The 21,380-nt window shown below is 39.1% G+C and overlaps 1 protein-coding gene across 3 annotated transcripts in view; it reads right to left on the bottom strand.

Moving 5' to 3' along the window:
- LOC141132124 (early endosome antigen 1-like) overlaps positions 1-21,380 on the bottom strand; it is a 186,968-nt gene that overhangs the window by 90,403 nt on the left and 75,185 nt on the right. For 2 of the 3 annotated variants that reach the window (XM_073620180.1, XM_073620181.1), the window contains 4 exons: positions 20,350-20,471; positions 16,612-16,767; positions 7,541-7,657; positions 3,951-4,289 (listed from right to left, as the gene is read on the bottom strand). In XM_073620180.1, coding sequence (XP_073476281.1) covers positions 3,951-4,289; positions 7,541-7,657; positions 16,612-16,767; positions 20,350-20,471 — 734 coding nt within the window. Of the gene's footprint in view, positions 1-3,950; positions 4,290-7,540; positions 7,658-16,611; positions 16,784-20,349; positions 20,472-21,380 lie in introns of those variants that run through there. The other variant, XM_073620183.1, reaches the window with a different exon arrangement.

Below are 21,380 nucleotides of genomic sequence, written 5' to 3'. Positions count from 1 at the left end.
AACCTCAGGTCTAGGACATCTGACCCAGAAAGAGGTAAACTGTACCAGACGTCCCCTCTCTATTAGAAGTGAGATCACCCCTTCATTGGGGGTCTTGAGCCAAAAAAAAAAAAATCTTTCCTGACTTAAACACTGGATCTTAGAGCCACCAACCTGGTCTTCAGAATTAACCAAATTGCTTTGTCCAGAGACAAGAGTAACTTGTCCTATGAAGACAGTATTTTGCAATTTCAGATGTCTGCAATAAAATTTGGTAAGGGTGAACCACCATGAAGGTTACCAACTGCCTTAGAACTCTTATGCAGAAAAGAAGGGCTGGACAGCTTCTGGATTAAAGAACCGAGACCTGAAGTACCCGAAATACAGAAGACAGACCCAAAGGAAGGTGCAGAAGACAGACCCAAAGGAAGAACAACAAATAGGTAGTGCAGAGGCCTTACAACAAAATGCAGGAAGCATTGGTGACCTGAAAAGATGGGCACATGTAAGTAGGCATTCTTTTTGTCCAACAAAGCAAAGTGAGGGTGCATGTTCATGCCAAAGAGAACATGTCAGTGGTTAGGGCAGCTTATGAGTGCCAGTTCTTAAAGAGGGGGTTTGTTCTGGAAAAAAATAATTAAAAGTCAACAGCTACAAATCCTGAAGCTGCTGACTTTTAATAAAATGACACTTACCTGTTCAGGGATACAGCACCGTCCTTACCTGGGCTAGTTCTTCACTAACCTTCGGGGTCCCGGCACCAGCATCTGTGGGCAGCTGGCTATGCTGCTTATGGCTTCACAGCTGGATGCCCACTGCACATGCACAAGCCGCACTGCTCTTTGTGAATGGAGGGGGAGAGAAGGAGAACTTCCGCTCAGATCACCCAGGCGATTCGAGTGGAAGTGGGAGTGGGTACCTGTCAAAACTCTAGTGGGAAAGAGGAGAGCTTTAGCCCCCAGTAGCATCCTTGATGAAGGCGTTTAATAGCCATGCCAGAGGGACATTGCCCCTTGAAGTCCATGTGGATCAAACAATTCTTGCAAAAAATGTCTTTAGGACATTTAGGAAAAAAGGCCAGAGCCATACAGTATGTACTGACAAAAGGATAATGCAGGGAAACAAGCCGAACGTATCTGCCAGGCCATCTGAGCTAAAGTTTAAAGCCATAGACATTTGTTTAATGTGCTTAATGATCTGGGGGTTAGTGGCAGGAGCATTAACCTAAGGCCGAAACAACTAATCGATTATGAAAATAGTGGTCAACTATTTTCATAATCGATTAATCTGCCAGCCGATTCGTTGGCCTGCATACAGAATGTATTATTTGTTTACATATTAGGAAATACAGTGCAGCACACAAACAGCTCAGTACACCGTCCATACATGTCAGTAAGGGCCTGAGAACTTGTGAATGTGAATGTGTGAGGAGCAATGCCTCATGGGACATGTAGTCCTGAACAGGAAGTGAGTGATTCTAAAGGCAGAAGTTTTTTTTACCTTGCTATAGGGGCACTCTATACTATACTTTGCAGCTTGCTATTGGGGCATTCTGAATGCAGGATGAGCCAGAAGCGTCGGTGGGGGACTCCAGAAGAAGAGAATCAGAGCTGCTCTGTGCAAAACCATTACACAAAGCAGGGAAGTATAACATGTTTGTTGTTTTACTCTGTGCAGGGAAGATCAGCATCTGAACCCAGAGAAGCTGGAGGCTGGTAGACTGGAGGTAAAAGAGGGCATTACAATTACATTTAAAGTAAACTTTTACAAGTATTGTGCATTATATATAAAATGATCATATCAATGAAAAAAAAAAAAAAAAAAAAAAAACAAAGTCTCAGCTTTTAGTACTACTTTAATATAAAAGATTTGTATCTCCCTTACACCCTTCCTATAGCTTCATGTTGGACTCCTAGTTAAAATGCCTATATATCCTACTTCTGGGTGTATTTATTATTATTATATATATATGATATACCATAAGTAATATATATGATTACTTTTACTGTTTCACAGTATAAATGAACCCCCTTTTGCAGCAATTTGCGTTTTTTAATCTGCCCAACAACAAATTGGCCAAAAAAAAAGCATAACAAATGTAAAAAGGAAATCGCAGCAAAATCGTGTGTGCAAAACGCACAGCAAAAAGCACTGTATAAATAGATCAAAAGCAAACTGCATAGGTGCGAACCGAGCCTTACGCTGGCCATACACGTATCGATTTTCAGACAAGAATATTCATATGAAAAATCTTTGTACATTCGCTGAATGTAAGAATGTCGTTTGAAAATTTCACTTGCTTTTAACATTCAGTTTTAAAAATGAATGTAATTTTTGAACAAAAACCACATATACTGTCTGAAAATTACTTTAACCAAGAAGTTTTCTATTCTGCTCCTTCAAAGTTTCCCGTCACTGTGGTCGAAATCGAACGTTGATTTGACCCCACTAATGATTAGAAAGTTGAACGAACGTTCTTAAAATTATTTATTTTTTTTTTGAAGGAAGGCATTGTTTTTGTATGGCCAGCATATAATATATTACAGTTCTGTCTGAAAATCGGCAAAACAGTCTTTAATTTTTTTTCTTTAAAGTGGAGTTCCCCCCAGAAATGGAACCGCTTTAAATGCTGACCCCCTGACATGTCACATTTTTTTGGGGGGGGGGGGGGGAGCAGATACCCAGTTTTTACAGGCACCCAGCTCCCACTTCCTGCTGCGGCACCGGAAGGAAGTTCACCTCTCCCCCCTCTCTCCCTGCAATCTTCTGGGACAGATCACAGGTCCCAGAAAATTGCCCGGCCATTCGCAGCACAGCTCACACCTGGCTGTAATGCCACAGCCAGGCGCCCACAGTTAGAATGCCGGCACAGTGGGGAGAAGGGGGAGAGGAGCGAGGCTTTGTGCGCCCGCATCGCTGGGCAGGTGAGTGTTTGATTATTGAAAGTACACTTTTTTGTAGCTGCTGACTTTTAAATGGGTGGAACTCCACTTTAAATAAAAAAAATGATCTCTGAGTATGATGAGATTTACCAGATTCAACCTTTAATAGTATATACAGTATATTTCTTCTGTCTGTCTGTCTCCCTAACCATATAGTTGGATATTTATATTTACCACTGCATATAGATATTTAAGAATAAATTGCCTTTTTTTAACTTTAAATATTAACTAAATTATACAGACTTTTTTTAAGGTTATTATCCGATTAATCGAAACAATAATCACCCAACTAATCGATTATGAAAATAATCGTTAGTTGCAGCCCTACATTAACCCTCCCTTCTCCATGTGTCTTGATCCAGACATCTGCAGCAACTGTGCAGAAAATGTACAGGCTAGAGATTACAGGCAAGGCCTCAAAGTAAGGTTAAAAAAGCAGAACTGAAAAAAAAAAAACGTCCATTCTCCTAGAACACTAGAAAAAACCTGAGGCATGCTGGTAGTAAGAGGGGTTATAGCCCAGCCTGGCCTACAGTTCCTTTTTGGCAGTGTCCAATCTTCATATAGGCAGCAGTATAACCCAAAGATTTAAGACAGGGCGTCTTTTTATTTATCCACCGAGGAACACAGGGCATGTTCCTCAGTGGATGAGGAAAAAATATTTTTTTTCCATTGACTGTAAGAGCAGCCAATGGATGATGGAACCTGATTATGTGAAAATAAGTAAGTCTACAGATAAACAACCAAATTCACAATGTAGTTAAAGGCTAAGAACACCTAAAATTGATATACCAGCCACAGTATTTGGGGAAAAAGAAGGTTACAGTTATCTCAATGAGGAATCCAGTGGGCCATTCAACAGAATTCAGTTAAGTCAACAAGATCAGCTTTGGGTGGACTAATCTAGCCCAGGGATGGTTCATTAGACTTAGAGAAATCAGCAATAACAGTTTTACTGAGTGTCTAAAATGGGTAATGAACTAATGATTGGCTCTTACAGGAATACATAAGGATGTGAAGATGTGTCACCTGGTTAATCTCACTTTGCAGCTGTAGGCTGTGCTTCTCCTCCTCTTCTCGTTGTTGTTGAAGCTGTTTGAAGTCAGCCTTGAGGTGCTGGTGTTTGGACTCCACCTCAGACAGCTCCTCTTTCAGTTTCAGGTTGGCTTCCCCTTTCTCAGCTAGTTCGGTTCTTAGACTCTGTAAGGAGGCCTCGCAGGCTGACAGTCGTACATGCAGCTGCTGGCATTCCACATCCCTCTGGTTGAGGCTGACCTGCAGGTTCTTCTTGGCTGTAACCTCTTCATGTTGTTTCTCTTCTAACTCTGTATACTGCAGCTCTTTTTTTAAGAGTTTTTCCATCAAACCCTACAAAATGTAGATATGGTACATGACACATCTTTCCATGCCAAACTGAAGAAAAGCCATGAAAACTTTAGCAGTTAAAGGGGTCAAAAGTGTGTGATACTAAAAGCAACTCTGTTGGTAATATTTATAAAGAAGTCCCTTAATATATAGTACACTAGGTATGCAACTCTTTAGAAGGATGGGTGCAGCTCTATGAAAAATAAAAAAATAAAAAATGCATTGTCCTTTACCCAGTCCCTGCATTAAAATAACTATAGGAAAGCATACCCCTGATGTTGGTAAACAGTTTTCAGTATAGAGAATTTTCTCTGCACAGGCTCATCCTTTTTTTTTTTTTTTTTAAATAATGCTTGTCCAACAAAAGGGAAGACAGGAACTGCAATTATTTTCGATACACATTCCTTGAACATGTAGGAAGCTGTATGTGACATACTGAGCACTTTAAAAAGAAAGGCTATATAGTGAAATGAGATCTGCATTAACCACTTAAGGACTAGCCTCGTTTTGGATTTTAGGTGTTTACATGTTTAAAACAGGTTTTTCTGCTAGAAAATTACTTAGAACCCCCAAACATTATATATGGTTTTTCTTCTAACACCCTAGAGAATACAATGGCGGTCATTGCAATACTTTTTTTTGCACCGTATTTGCGCAGCGGTCTTATAAGCGCACTTTTTTGGGAAAAAATTCACTTTTTTGAATAAAAAAATAAAACAACAGTAAAGTTATCACAATTTTTTTTTATATTGTGAAATATAATGTTACGCCAAGTAAATTGATACCCAACATGTCATGCTTGAAAATTGCGCCCGTTCGTGGAATGGCGTCAAACTTTTACCCTCAAAAATCTCCATAGGCGACGTTTAAAAAATTCTACAGGTTGCATATTTTGCGCTACAGAGGAGGTCTAGGGCTAGAATTATTGCTCTCGCTCTACCGGTCGCTGTGATACCTCACATGTGTGGTTTGACCACCGTTTTCATATGCGGGCGCTACTCGCGTATGCGTTCGCTTCTGCGCGCGAGCTCGTCGGGACAGGGGGGGTTTAAAAAATTTTTTTTTTATTTTTATTATTTATTTTAAAATATTTTATTTATTTTTACACTGTTTAAAAAAAAAAAAAAAAATTGTGTCACTTTTATTCCTATTACAAGGAATGTAAACATCCCTTGTAATAGAAAAAAGCATGGCAGGACCTCTTAAATATGAGATCTGGGGTCATAAAGACCTCAGATCTCATATTTACACTAAAATGCAATAAAAAAAAAAAAAAGTCATTTAGAAAAATGACATTTGAAAAAATATGCCTTTAAGAGGCGTGGACGGAAGTGACGTTTTGACGTCGCTTCCGCCCAGCAGTGTCATGGAGACGAGTGAGCGCCATCTTGGCCTCACTCGTCTCCAGACAAACCACCGAGCAGGACGCGATCGCCTCCGCCGCTACCGACGGCTCCGGTAAGCGGCGGAGGGCACCGGATCGCGGCGGGAGGGGGGGGCCCCCTCTCCCGCCACTGATAAAAGTGATCTCGCGGCGAATCCGCCGCAGGGACCACTTTTATCTGAAAGCCGGCCGCCGCACGAAAACGGGGATACCGGGGTTATGGCAGCTAGCTGCTGCCATAACAACGATATTCCCGTTCAAACTTAGGACGTATATAGTCGTGCGGTGGTCGGGAAGTGGTTAAAAGAATGTGGGGGCTGCTATGCCTGACTGCCACTCTGATCCTATGGCTTTCAAATTTTCTGAGAAACAGACCTAGAAAAAGAATGCAGATCAGGAGTTTATACTTTCTAATGTAAGTTTGTTCCAGAAAGTATTGAGCCCAGAGACAGCAAGGCAATTAGTATTCTTAGATGAAGGGCAATAAAGGTCAACCTCTCCTTTTCTCAAGTACAGGTTCCCTTAGAAACCAGAGCAGTTTTTATAAGTACTGATATACCAATATCTTCATTGTCATTTATACTCTGTGATTCATATAACAATTTTTCGGGTCAAATTAGAACTTTTGGCTGTATTGTCTTTAAAGATATACTGCATAAAAAAAAGCTCCATTCACAATTGTGCAATTTGTCAAGTGACTTTAGGCATCAAAATTGCATGACAAATCACACCCCATTCTTTTCAATAGCACCTGTTGAAATGAGTGCGACTTAAAAACACAGCGACTTTGAAAAGGTGCCTGCACTACCTTGGTGCGACTTTTGATGTGACTTTGATCCATAGAATGTAAAGTCGGATTAAAATTGCACTAAAAATCGTGTGACTTTGGAGATGCACTAATGTGAATGCTAATGTGAATGTAGCCATAAGATGTTCTGATCAATGTTCAAAAAAACAAAAAAACAACTGGTATTATTCATTTTGCAACGTACTCTATTTATAATCCCCATCAGCTGCAGGTTACAACAATGTAACTTAAATGGACGCTTTAGTGTTCCAAAGTGACAATAAATGAGAACCGGGACAAGTTGGTAGAGCAATGGCTGAAGCACCGGGAACAACTTTTGTATATCAGATTGCTTGTCCCTTTATATATGGCCATCTCTCTGGCCCTCTTCCCATGAGCTCAAAGTATATTACTTCCTCTATAGCATCTGGACTCCGACTCACCACACCCCATTTTGTTAGCCTTGGTAAACTTTCTTTGCATCTAGGGACAGACTTCTGGTCTGTATTTGTTATGCCTCATATAGGTGGACTTGCTTACAGGTATCCTATAATTGTTATCCTCTAGTAAACTGTACCTCTAGCTATTTCATACTCAGTTGTACAGTTTGTGCCGGTCCTCAGGGCTTTCCTTGTTTGTTTGTTTTTTTTTTTTTTTGGTGGGGGAGTTGTATTTGCTGAACTTCAATAAAGTATTTGTGGAACTATAATATGGGACTCTGGTTGTCAAACCATCAATTCCAGGAGTGTTGACCCACCTATGTCCCCTGCTGTGAGCTGTTGTCCTCCTATAGGACACAGCAGTGACATAGGGTTTATTGGGAAGAACACAGAGTACAGGAAGGAACACGGTACATTGGCACTCAGTGAAGTGTCAGTTTTAGAGATATCAGTGAAGGATTTCTCTTTAATGTAGTGGCGTTCATAAGGACAAGAGGTAAGTATTTACTCTCTTCTTTACAGGTGCAGTATTTACTGGCAAATGTATTTAAAGCGGCAAAGTAACTTAAGTCAGTCAAGGTGTATATATAACAAAACGTTATATTGGTTTATTTTTAATTTTATTCAGCAGAATGTCACCTACCTCATTTTTCTGTGATGATTCAGAAATAGAGCTTTTAAGTTGCTGTAGTTCCTGGACATAAACAGCAACCTCCTGTGGTCCCTTTGCGAGCTCTGCCTTCAACTGGTTTATAGTGGCCTAAAAAAAAAAAAAAAAAAGACAAGAACAAAAGTGAGTAAATTGAGAGGTTCAAAACTTATGCACACTCCAGGGTAATACAGCAATTCCAAAATAAAAAAGCAGATGAAAATGCAGATAGTTACTTGTACATAGGAAGTAATTCAAAGATGCTGGTAAACCGAATAGTACAGGCTACTCTGATTAACAAATATATTTTGTGGGTGACATAACCAAGCACAGTTAAATACACATCATGCTGATCAGTTTAAAGGGCTTTTCCACTCGTGACAAGAAAGTAGAAAATCCTTAATGTGCAGGTCAATGAAGGTAAGCAGATGCCTCACTGCCCAGAGCCTTGGCCAGTACTTTGTTAGCAAAATATAAAAATGCAGCTCTAATCAGAGGATTAGAGAATTTGACTGTGTAAGGGTACTTTCACACTGGGGCGGCGGGTCCGTTAGCGGTAAAGCACCCCTAGTTCTAGTGGCGCTTTATTGTTGTTTTAGCCCCGCTTTTCGCCCACTAGCGGGACGCTTTTAACCATTGCTAGCAGCCGAAGGTGTTAATAGCGCCTGTGTTGCGGTGCTTCAGAATCGCTTTTCAGGCACCGGAAGTGCTGCCCATTCATTCCAATGGGCAGGTTTGGTTTAGGAGTGCTGTGTACTAGGGCTGCAACTAACGATTATTTTCATAATCGATTAGTTGGCCGATTATTGTTTCAATTAATCGATTAATCGGTTAATAACCTTAAAAAAAAAAGTGTGGTGTATAATTTAGTTAATATGTAAAGTTTTAAAAGGCAATTTATTCTTAAATATCTCTATGCAGTGGTAAATATAAATAACCAACTATATGGTTAGGGGGCAAAATATCTAATCCACTCTGAGAATGACAGACAGAAGAGATATACTGTGTATACTATAAGAGGAGATATACTGTATATACTATAAGAGGAGATATACTGAATATACTATTAGAGGAGAGATATACTGTATATATACTATTAGAGGAGAGATATACTGTATATATACTATTAGAGGATATATACTATTAAAGGGTGAATCTGGTAAATATCATCAGACTCAGAGATCAAATTTTTTTATTTAAAGAACAAACCATGTCTTTCTTCAAAAAAAAAAAAAAAAAAAAAAAATGTAATTTTAAGAACGTTCGTTCGATTTTTTAATTGTTAGTGGGGTCAAATTGACGTTCATTTTCAACCACAGTGATGGGAAAATTTGGAAATAGAAAACTTCTTGGTGAAAGGAATTTTCAGACAGTGTATGTGGTTTTTGTTCAGAAATTACATTCGTTTTAAACACAGAATGTTAAAAACAAGTGAAAATTTCAAACAACATTCTTTCATTCAGCGAATGTACAAAGATTTTTCGTCTGAATATTCTCGTCTGAAAATTGATCCATGTGGCCAGCATAAGGCTCGGTACACACCTGTGCAGTTTGCTTTTGATCTGTTTCTGCTGTGCGTTTTGCTGTGCGTTTTGATTTTTGCGCACGTGATTTTGCTGCAATTTGCGTTTTTGCAATTTTTTTGGCCAATTTGTTGTTGGGCAGATTAAAAAACACAAATTGCTGCAAAAACGCATTACATGCTTTTTCTGCAGATTCTCCATTGAAGTATATTGAACCAAAAAAGCACCGTTTTGCATTAAAAAAAAAGTCCTTGACCCTTTCCAAATACGCAGCGGCTGAAAAAAGCATAGGTGTGAACTTGTCCCATAGGAAACCATGTAAATGAACTGTAGTGCGTTTCTGCAAAAAGCACCAAAGAAATGCATAGATGTGAACCAAGTCTAAGATGTTTAGTAACATAATGGGGTTAAAAAAAAAAATAAATTAGCCCTTTATAGTACAAAAAAGCAGATAATCACTACTGTAAGGGGTTCGGTTTTTTTTACTGTAGAACTGTGAAAGTAATATTTACAGTAGCGATTATTTGCTCTTTTTGTACTATAAAGGGCTCATTTTAGTTTTTTTAACCCCATTATGCTACTAGCCGATTAATCGATTATGAAAATAGTAATCGATTAATTTCATAATCGATTCGTTGTCGATTAATCGATTAGTTGTTTCAGCCCTACTGTGTACATCGCTCCCACACCGCCCCAAAGATGCTGCTTGCAGGACTTTTTTTCCTGTCCCGCAAGTGCACAGTCCCAGTGTGAAAGCACTCGGGCTTTCACACTGGGGAGGGATGAGAGGCAGTTTTCAGGCGCATTACAGGCGCCCTTTTTATCGCTAAAACACCTGAAAACTGCCTTAGTGTGAAAGTAGCCTTAAACTGCTGCAGATGAGAAGACAAAACCTCTTGTTGAAAGTGGAAACCCCTTTTAAAATGTCTAATCAGAGTTGTAAAAATAGAACAATCGAAGCAAAATGAATTTTGTGAAAAGTAATCCAAAACTCAAGTTAAAATTTTGATAGAATTTATGTCCTAGACTCATACAGAATAAAATGCAATTCAAAAATTGATTCATATGCCGAGAAAGGTGATACAAAGATGGTTTTCCAGAGCCACTCAGACGTGCACCTTGTGAAGACAGCTATGTTTATGGTACTTTTCCAAAATTATCTCCATGTAACATTGTATAACATCTACAAAACATTAACAATTACTGATTGTTTGAGTCTGCCCTTCGATCTCCTTCCATTCATAAAATATTGATTACCTTGGCATAGGTCAATGTAGGCAATCAAACAATAACATTTTAATGATGGGTCTCCAACAAAAGTCTGTTGCCAAACAAAACCTATTGACTGATACTAAAGACTGGTACTATAAATGGCTGTAATGCCTTGTACACACGGGCGGACTTTTCGGCATCAAAGGTCCAACAGTCTTTTAAACAATCGGACTTGGCTACACACGATCACGCCAAAGTCAGACGGATTTGTACGTGATGACATACGACCGGACTAAAATAAGGAAGTTGATAGCCAGTAGCCAATAGCTGCCCTAGCATCAGTTTTCGTCCGTCGGACTAGCATACAGACGAGCGGATTTCTCGATAGGAACTAGGTCCGGCGGAGTTTCGGCAGGAAGATTTGAAACATGTTCCAAATCTAAAGTCCGTCTGATTTTCGACCGAAAAAGTCCGCTGCAGGTCCGATGAAGCCCACACACGGTCGGATTGTCCAACGGATTTGTTCCGTCGGACTAGTCTGGTCGAAAAGTCCGCCCGTGTGTACACGGCATAAGAAGTAAACAGACTGATTTTCTGACTCTGGTGCTTTTAGCCGTTATGGCCATCCTATGAAAGTATGGTCACTGAAGCACAATTTAAAACACATAAACCTCTAAAAATATTAAGATCAAATTCATGTGATCCCTTCAAGAAAGACAACATAACTTGAAAGCCTGCAGTCTGACTCTGTACTGCTTGCACCTCCAGCCAGCTCTTTGGTTGAATTCTAAGCATCTCTACATTGGTAATGCCCTTTCAGCTCTTTCCTTCATGAAAAGTGCATTTACATGCTTCCCTGACTTCAACTTAATGCAGAAACAGATTTCTGGGAACTACACTTGCTAAACTGTAAGATAATTTCATCACCTACAAAAAAATACATATATTAACTAAAGCAGCCTGGAGGTGTCATTGAAATTTCAAAATATAATGTTATCAATATAAAGAGTCTACAGTTTAAAAGAAAGCAACTGGAGTGGTATCTTTAAGACTGGAATGTATTTTTTTTTTCATTTTATAGACAGTGGTATAATGTTACCTTGAATGGACTTATCTCCATTAGAAAGCAATCAGAGAGAAAGAATGACAGATATGATGGATGAATGATGAAAGACGAAATGACTCTCAGACATCATTTAGGCTAGTGCACTCAAAATCATGAATGATGAAAAAACTTCTACTGACCTTTTTGGTTTTGATGAATGAAAAAAAAAAAAAAATGGTGACCTTGCAACACATAGCTAAAGCCTAACTGTACATTCAACAAAAAATGAAACCGGAACTTTATCCATAACAACTTGATAAAGGTACATACATTCCATAATAATAATTATGCTACCAACATTAGTGTGTGTTGTAGATTGCCTCCAGCATTACTCCTGTTTCTTCTTGCTAGAGGCTGCTATTTTGCTGAAGCTCAGAGCCCCTGAACAGCAGTGAATCATAAAGTGAAACTAAAACAATTGATTTAACAGTTTTAAAAAACAGTTACATTCCTGAAATGCCGGAATTGCTAACTATTTTATTTGAAGGTCAAACCATAAAACGGCTGGTGTCATAATAACTGATCACATGTGCAACACCATGGCAGTTGCAGATCAAATATAAGCAGTTTCCTTGGCTGTAAAGGATAGGAGGGTTTAATTCTGCTTTAAGGCTGTCAGCAGATCAGCCTCTACAAACTCAGCAGTGCTTAAAAATAAAGAGCAACTGAGCATGTGCACAGAAGTGTGAGACCGTGTATTACTGAATTTTAACAGTATAGACGCTTATTTTTAATGTTTTACATAGCTATGCTGTACTTGCAAAAGGGGCCAAGCTGAAGTGATCTAGCAGGGCTTCATTTTCCGACTAAAGTTCCACTTTAACAGTTAAACTCCAGGTGCTATAAATGATATACGTCCAATTTTTTTTTTTTTTAACTTTATGTAAAGCATCTAAATTACAGCTTTAAAATTAGCACTAAATGATTTTATTCATAAAAACAATAAACTCCTATCTTATAGAAGTGTAACAAATTTACTTTTTCTGCATCCCAACATTCCATTTACAGTATTTGAAAGGTTAGCAGATTTGCGTGGTTATTTTGTAATGACTACACTCTGTGACCAACAGTTTTGTGACTCTGATACTAAACACACACTGTTTAATTTACATTATCCCTTCTCTTTCTCCATGTGGATGATGGCACTGTAATTATCTTAGTAATAAAAAAAAAAAAGTACCTTTTTCCTAATCGATATACAACTGTCACATGACCCAGCTCAGCCTGTCTGCAGGGAAACATAAGCAGGAGGAGCTTCTAGTCCTCTGCTGTGACATGTTCAAAGAAAAAAAAAAAACAGCCTTTCGAATACATAGTAAAAATAATTAATATCAATAAACAGTTTTAAATTGTCATACAAATATTTAATTGAAATAAAATCTTTCTTATTCTGTGGAAATATGATGTAGGTGGATTTCTACCAGTCACAGGCTGTGTCACACCCCTTCAGCCTGTGTCTTAGAATAAGAGGGAGATGAAGCCTCCATCAATCTACATGTAATATCCCACCCCCATTGTGGTTAGCTGGTTAGTGGGCATGGAGGGAGGTGGATATCATTTACCACTGTGTATACTCCCACATGTGTGATTCTATAGTCACATGGGCTGCTAAGATGTGATAGGGAGGAAATGTTCAGCATGGAAACTCACTAAAAACTGAAAATATGTAGAGTTGCCAACACTGCTCTGAAAAATCCCTAGCTGATTTAGGGACATGAAGAGAAGGTTGAGATAGACAGCAGCAGAATCACATAGGTTTTTTGCAGAATACAGAAAACAAATCTCATAGTGACTGAGTATGAGCAGCATTGAATACAGCATTTATTGATAGTTTTTTTATGATGTGGGTTTTACACTTTATTAATTTGTAAGTATTAATAAGTAATTTGTCAAGCATAGAAGAAAAGATTACTGACAAAAACATTTCTGGGAGGATAAGAGAAGGAAGGATATCAACACCTTAGGTGTAGGTAGAAACAAAGAGAATGCATACTTGTCACAAAAAAAAAAATTGCCAAGGTAACGAGAATGGTCTAGTTTTCTGTTCTGTTTATTGGCTATTCACTTTCCCTTGGCATCCCTATTATTGTTTCATGATCCATAGGGGTGTTTTTCTTTCACTGTACTAAAGGAAAAAGTAAGGCTGACAACACAGTGAGTAGGCTTGTTTGCACAATTGTTTGCCATATACAAGTGCATCTCAAAAATTAGAATATCATCAAAAAGTTGATTTCAATAATTCAATTCAAAAAGTGAAACTCTTATATTACTGGGTCTGGAGGAAGAGTGGAGAGGCACAGAATCCAAGTTACATGAGGTCTAGTGTGAAGTATCCAAAGTCAGTGATGATTTGGGGAGCCATGTCACCTGCAGTTAATGCAAAAGGAGCCCCGACCAAGTATTGAGTGCATACTATATATACTGTATATGGACATACATTTCAGTAAACCAACATTTCTATATTAAAAATCTTTTTTTTTATTGGTCTTATGTAATAATCAAATTTTCTGAGATACTGAATTTTGGGTTTTCACTAGCTGTAAGCCGTAATCATCAAAATTAAAAGAAAGAAATGCTTGAAATATATCACAGTGTGTGTACGCATCTATATAAAATATATCAGTTTAACTTTTTGAATTAAATTACTGAAATAAATTAACTTTTTGCTGATATTCTAATTTTAGGAGATGCACTTGCATAATCATAGTATGTCGACCAGTACGTTTTTTTAACTTTTTCATGTGCCGTCAATTTACTCAGCGCTTTACATATACATTGTACATTCACATCAGTCCCTACCCTCAAGGAGCTTACAATCTAAGGTCCCTAACTCACATTCATACATACTAGGGACAATTTTAGACAGGATCCAATTAACCTACCAGCATGTCTTTGGAGTATGGGAGGAAACTGGAGTACCCGGAGGAAACCCACGCAGGCACAGGGAGAACTTGCAATCTCCAGGCTGTTGGGATTAGAACCAGCAACCCTTCTTACTGCTAGGAGAAAGTGCTACCCACTACACCACTGTGCTGCTATATATATATATATCTAGATAGATAGAGAGAGAGAGCGCACTATACTTCAGAAATAGTCCCAAGTCAACACGCAAAACCATAGGTATATTGAATTACCGTATATACTCGAGTATAGGTCGATCCGAATATAAGCCGAGGCCCCTAATTTACCACAAAAAACTGGTAAAACTTATTGACCCGAGTATAAGCCGAGGGTGAGAAATGCAGCAGCTACTGTAAGTGGAAAAGAGGGTCAACAATGCCCATCTGCAGCTGCATGCCTCCCTGTGTCTATTGCATACCTCCATGTGTCCTGTGCATGCCTACCTGTGCAGATCTGCCTACCTCCCTGTGTCCATTGCAGCCTACCTGTGCCGATCTGCATCCCCTCTGTGTCCTGTGTATGCCTCCTGTGCCAATCTGCATCCCTCCGTGTGCCAATCTGCATCCACAGTGTGCCAATCTGCATCCACCGATCAGCGTGTCATAAAAACATACGGCGGGCATTTCAGTGTTCAAAAGCCGCGCCTCCTCCTCGTCTGTGATAGGCAGAGCACTCCATTTCCCAGCAGTCAGTGTTCAGCCTATCACGGACATCCGCTCATCCTCATACCACGGACGAGGATGAGAGGATGTCCATGATGGGCTGAACACTGACTGCTGGGAAATTAAGTGTTCTGCCTATCGCAGATGAGGAGGAGGTACGGCTTTTGAACACTGGAATGGCCGCCGTATGTTTTTATGACACACTGGCCTCCGTCTGTCTGCATGACACGCTGATCAGGTAGGCAGACAGCGGTGACTTGAGTATAAGCCGAGGGGGGCACTTTCAGCCTAAAAAAAATGCTGAAAATCTCAGCTTATACTGGAATATATACGGTGATGTGTTTTTTTAATGTACATACACAGTGGAGATAACTTATTTTTCAAGCAAATTTTTTAAAATGCAAGTAAGGCTGGCCATACATTATACAATCTTCTTGAGCAATTTTCCTTTAGATTTACCAAAACCATAAAATATGAGGTCTAACCTAAACACTTACAATTTGTATGCAATCAGGCAGCCCCTTTTACTACATAGTAATGTAAAGGAAATTGAATGAGAAAATTGTATAATGTATGGCCAGCTTAAGATGTGTATTAACACATGAAAAGTGTTAAGGGTTCCTTTAAAAACGTTGTACAATGAGTGTGTAACAGCTGTTTTCTATCTGCAATTTTGTGGTCTTTACATTTTTCCACAATTATAAAGCCCTGTAGTGTGCTTAACAAATGTGCATTAAATGCCACTAGCTTTGGGATGTCAAAGATAATGAAGTGCAATAAAAATGAGCAGGAAAAAAGAGCAGAGAGATGAGCCCAGTCACCTGATCTATAAAAGTCATGTGATTAGATTTCCTTCAATCACAAAGACCTCTCTGCTGTTTTACTCAGAGATAACTCAGTAGGATACCATGGGCCTAATTTTATGAATTTGCAGCAAAAAGTAAGCCACACTACGGAGTAACTATGCAGATTGTAAAGGAGAGCGATGAGACACCCAAGCAATGCTATATTATGTTACACAGGATAACATAAAAGGAAAAGAGAGACAATTAAGTGAAAGCTTGTCTAAAGAAAAAAAAAGGTTTTTAGATTTGATTTGAATGGGTTTAGAGAAGATGATCTAGGTTGATCGGTTAACAGGGATGAATTACCACTGACAGGGGTGCTAACAATTATGAGCTCTTATTTATTCATGTAAAACCGTTATCCCAAAAAGAAAAACTGTTTGCTTTAAATGATTATAAAGTGTAGCTGGAGGTTGGCCATAAATAGGTTAGTGAATTTAAATTTGTAAGTACAAATAACACTACCCCCCCCCTCCAGACTGATAACGCTACTGTCTGCTGTGCCCCCTGGGCTCATTTATCCAGAGTGGAGGCATTTTAATACAGGAGGTGTATTACTGGTCAGATCATCAGGTACAAACAAAGAGGAAAAAACCTGAAAAAAACAAAAATGAATTCAACCACCGCATTTAATGATTGGTAAGCTGCAATATATTACATTTTTGGTTTTGGATTTCATACCACTTTAATTCATATAAAGTAGGACTTAGAAAAGATAGAACATGCCAAGTTTGGGATATGCATATGATAAACTATGTCATATACATAATGAAGTATAAAAAAGTATTTTTAATTTACCCCTTACACTTTTACTTACCTCAGCATTGGAATTTTGCATCTGCAGCTGCTTACATTCATCCTTCAGCTTCTCCGATTCTTTCTCACGTTCCAGTGATGTTTTGTCCATCAGTGTCTGGACCTGGATAAGCTCTTTTTTCAGCACAGCAACATCTTCAATACCTGGCCTTTGGAGCTGTAAAGCAAGAAGACTATAACTATACATAAGGCTAGAAGATTTCTCAGGAAACCAAGTTCTACTTATCTTTCAAGGTTATGCATCATCACTTTCACAAACGAGTGCTCCATTACACAATTAGGGATATCCAGCCTGTGTCCTATCCTGTATGATTAAGAATTTTATATTACTGTATACTTTACCTAAATGCATACAGGAAATCCACCATCTCCGATTTTGAATGTGTGCATCCACTTAGTGCCAATAGATCCCTACAATGAATGTCTTTGTGGTCTGTTAACGCAGACTTTCGTTTACAAAAACTTTAATCTAAATAATACCCACTAGCCGACCACGCACTGTAGTTTTACTGCTACAGTGTGGGCCAGCTGCACCGAATTGCATATATATATATATATATATATATATATATATATATACATATACACACACACACACACACACACACACACACACATACATACACACACATACTGTCAGGAGTGTGTGCGCTCCTGCTCCATCTTAACTGCTGGTTCCAGCATTCTGGTTTTGGCTATGATGCATTTTTCCTCTCTGCCTGTCCACTTCCAAGGTGATTGATCTCTGGGTGAAGACCAAACCGGATTTCAGCCAGCCAAGTCTGTAGTTCAATGCTTGCGACAGCGTGTTTAATACCCGATTAAGCGGCTTGTTTGTCTGCCCTGCTCTGCTAGATTGGATTACCTCGTTGACAACCTTGGATCAGATATTGACTATTTTCAGAGCTCTGCCTACCTTTTGATTTCGGATTTTGGCCTTTCTGCCAACCGCAACTACCGGTTTGCTTTGCTCAGTTCGTGCATGCCCAGGTGTGGTAGCCAGGCACTACATTGTGTATAAGTCCTGGGGCAACCAAGTACCAGTAGACCTGCTTGCCTTATGGGAAAGACGGCTGCTATAGGTGAAGAACACAGAAGCCAGCTATAGTGTCTGACCACCTGCATTAGGAGTAAGCGTGACATATACGTGATTCTGCATTTCTGGGTAGGGGGAGCGTGCCACTGTCACTGGCTGCACATCGCGATCAGCGGTTTCCAGCCAATGTTTCATGACCAGAACCCGCTGATCATCAGAGCAGGTGACAGGAGAGAGCTTTGTGTATGTAAACACAAAGTTCTCTTCCAACAGCGGCAATGTGTCGGTTTTTTGTTTCCCTGGAAAGCAGGAAATCAGCACACATTACACATAGTAAACATTGTTACATTGCACTTATATAATTTTTATTCAGGTTATCACCGGGGTTCCGGCATTTTGTCCAGGGCTTGTTGTTTTTTTTCTGTTTTTAGTTGTTCTCACATTCACATGGTTTTACTTCATGTATATTTTTTATCACTAGCATCCTGTGGTGGTTTATTTACTTATTTTTTACTCCACACTTGCCCCTCCTTGTGGGGTTGTGGGTCACTTCACCAAACTCTATTAAATTATTCTATGATATACACCCCCCCCCCCTCTTTTTTTTTTTAGATCCTAATATATACAATATTTTTTCTAGACCAGTTTGGTTGACACACATCTTTACAGATGATGTTCTGGTTTTCCTCTGGCTGGCCATTTCCCTTTGGACTGGGCAGTTCATCCTCACCTCAGCCCTGGGAGAGACGGTTGCTCTGATACTCCTACCCCTCTCCCATATGTTTGGGTATTTATGGTACTAATATGTATGTAAATAATAAAATTATCTTTTTTAGTTTAGGGGGAGCTCATTATCATATTCTATATGTATATAGGAGACTTTTTTCAATCTTAACACTAGGTCTACATTTTCAGATAGTCTGTTGCGTCATGCCCCTGATGATTGGACAAGTATCCATAAAAGGCGTAGGGCTCCATAGATGACAAGATATACTATTTAGAGATCAATTATTCACCTTTTTTATGGAATTATGTATTGTATTACTGTATGTAGACCTTCTTATGTCAATCTTTTTATATATGCTAGTATGACATCTGGATGTCGATGCTTGTGTTAATTATGAATTTTTTCCAGGTATAATAAATTATATTTTTTTTATTCAATTATATCAAGTTATTGCCTCATTTAAAGTCCCATGACCACAATTCCATACTTGTTTGTTCATTTAGGGGTGGAGGCATTTCACTGTGTATGCTTCAGAATAGATTATCTTGTTTCTTTCATCACATCACAATTGCTAATAGAGTTAGAAGATTCTCCCCCACCACCCCCATTGCCCACATGGTGAAGTTACCTTCTATGATCTTGGCTCTATATGGTATGGTATGGTAGGGGGAGAAGGGATTGAGAATAGTAAGAATCCCCTTCCGTTAGTAACTTCCTCTAAGTATTCCTCAGGGGAACTTGGAAAGGCTAATGGCACCTTTCACGAGGGCATTCTGCCTACCAGATCTTAAGCCAAAGAATTCTGCGCATATGCACAGAAATGAAAGTGTTTCTAAAGTCAGAACATTTTTTATCCTAATGCATTCCCTGCATTAAGATAAAATGTACCACTACTTGTGTGTTTGTGTTTCCCTATCCCTAAACACTTACCTGAATCTTCCACCGATCCAGCGCTACTTTCTCTTCCTGGTCTCACAGGAGGCTTTGAGATCGGCAAGAGCCATAGGCCTATCCATAATCATATCCTGTGATGAGGAAGCAGAGGTTGTGACTGAGCCAAGCAGTGTGTGTCTACAGACTCGAGCCTGCACTGGTGCCCCCATGGCAAGTGGCTTGCTATGGAAGCACCCAGAGAAGAGGAGGAGTGAAAAGAGTCAGTGGGGGACCCCAGAAGTGGAGTTTTGGGACCATTTTGTGCAAAAGCAAAGAACAGCTAAAGAATCATATGTATGTTATAAATAAAAATAATAAAAAATACAAAAACCTTTACAATCAATCACTTTAAAAAGACACGTTCTAGTAAAAAAGGATTTCCAGGTATGATAGTAGATCTTTCTGGAAATGGCTTTTCTTGCTTTCAGCAAAGTAAGTATGACAGCCCTCAGACACCCCTCCATCCTTTAAGGTGTGAGCTTCAACAGCAATGCTGTTAAAGCCAGAGAAGTAGGATGGAATAGAGGTCAATAAGACCACTGTGGAGATCTGATGGATCGCGTTCTCCATGGCGTCCACACATGGCGTCCAGTACAGAGGGCAAGAACTGTAATCTTGCAGCAAGTTTAGAATCATCCATAAAATGGAAAAAGTTTGGCACTAATTTCTACAGTCTAGTTTGCCATTATCAATGGAAACGGTAGATTATTTAATGGTTCTTCTCTGGTATTTTGGGTTTGATTTTTTTAGAGATTGACAGAGTACTGTATTTTTAAACAGTCTTGTTTATTAATTAGTTTGACTTACTGTTATTATTATTACACACAACTTTCATAGCTACTTCTTTCCACAGAAACTGCCTATACTGTCCTTTCCTTATACATTTTCTGTTGTACATCAGTCTTCCTTTTAAACTCCTTCAATTCTTCTCATAAAGGCACACCTCCTTGAAGCACGTTAAACCTTAAAATGTCAGTTATATAGGACAATTTTGGTGACAGAATCTCTGGTTGAAAAAAAAAAAAGGCTCCAACAATATTTACCAGGTCAGTCTTCAAATGTTCAATCTCCTGGGATTTAGCTTTCAACTCCTGTGCTAGACTTTTTACACTGTCTTCTGTTGCAGCATGCTTTCCTTTATCTTCATCATATGCTGCTTTCAGCTCTGGATAAATATAAAACATTTATAATAATTTATCATGAGACAGTAATGGCAGTTGTAAATCACACCATTTTTTTCTGTTCACTTCCAGACTTTTGTATTCAGCCGTTCACTATCACCATCTAGGAAAAGAAAGCAGACACAACCAACCTCTGCACATGATATGCCTGGATGGCTACTTTGACAAGAGCTTCAATTCTTTTGAACATGACCTTCTCATATTTGTGTAGTCCATTTAGTTTAACACATGACTTAATTGGAAGTAAAGACATAGGTAAAATTCATGGAAGTCAGTGCCAGTAGTTTGCACCACTGCTGAAAATTATGCAAGATCCAATTTGGAAGGAATAACCCATTTTTTTCAGGCCCCACAGCAATGAATGGTGCAACCAAATTTTTAACAGGTAAAAGAAAACTCAGAAGTAAAAAGCATGAAAAAAGCATGATTCAACGCATGACGTATACAAATCTGCAATAAATTTATGGCCGACACAAATTTTTCATTTCATTTGGAAATGTCTGATGATGCATCAATTCTAATCGGGGGTCATGGAATTTACTTTTAACACTTTCCCTTCATGATCTGAAAGTGTGCATTCTGAGTTTAGATGGTAGCGTTATTTAGACTAATCATGAAAAGTTTTTCGTGTTCATTCCTTTTTTTATTCCATTTGCTATCTATTAAATGGAAGGTGTCATTTTATTAACCCCCCTAGCGGTATTCCCGAGTTTGGCTCGGGGTGGATTTTCAGTACCAAAAGCGGTAACCCCGAGCCAGACTCGGGATCACATCGCAGGATCCATGTAGAGAGGTTACTTACCTTGTCCCCTGGATCCAGCGATATCTCCCCTCTGTGATCTGCGAGCCGCCGTGTGTCGCTCGATTCACAGTGCCGCGCTCCGTTCCCTGCG

Source organism: Aquarana catesbeiana, linkage group LG03 (assembly GCF_042186555.1).
Source record: "Aquarana catesbeiana isolate 2022-GZ linkage group LG03, ASM4218655v1, whole genome shotgun sequence".
Lineage (NCBI taxonomy): Eukaryota > Metazoa > Chordata > Amphibia > Anura > Ranidae > Aquarana > Aquarana catesbeiana.
Note: the sequence above shows the minus strand (reverse complement) of the source record. Positions and strands in the feature narration are given on the sequence as shown.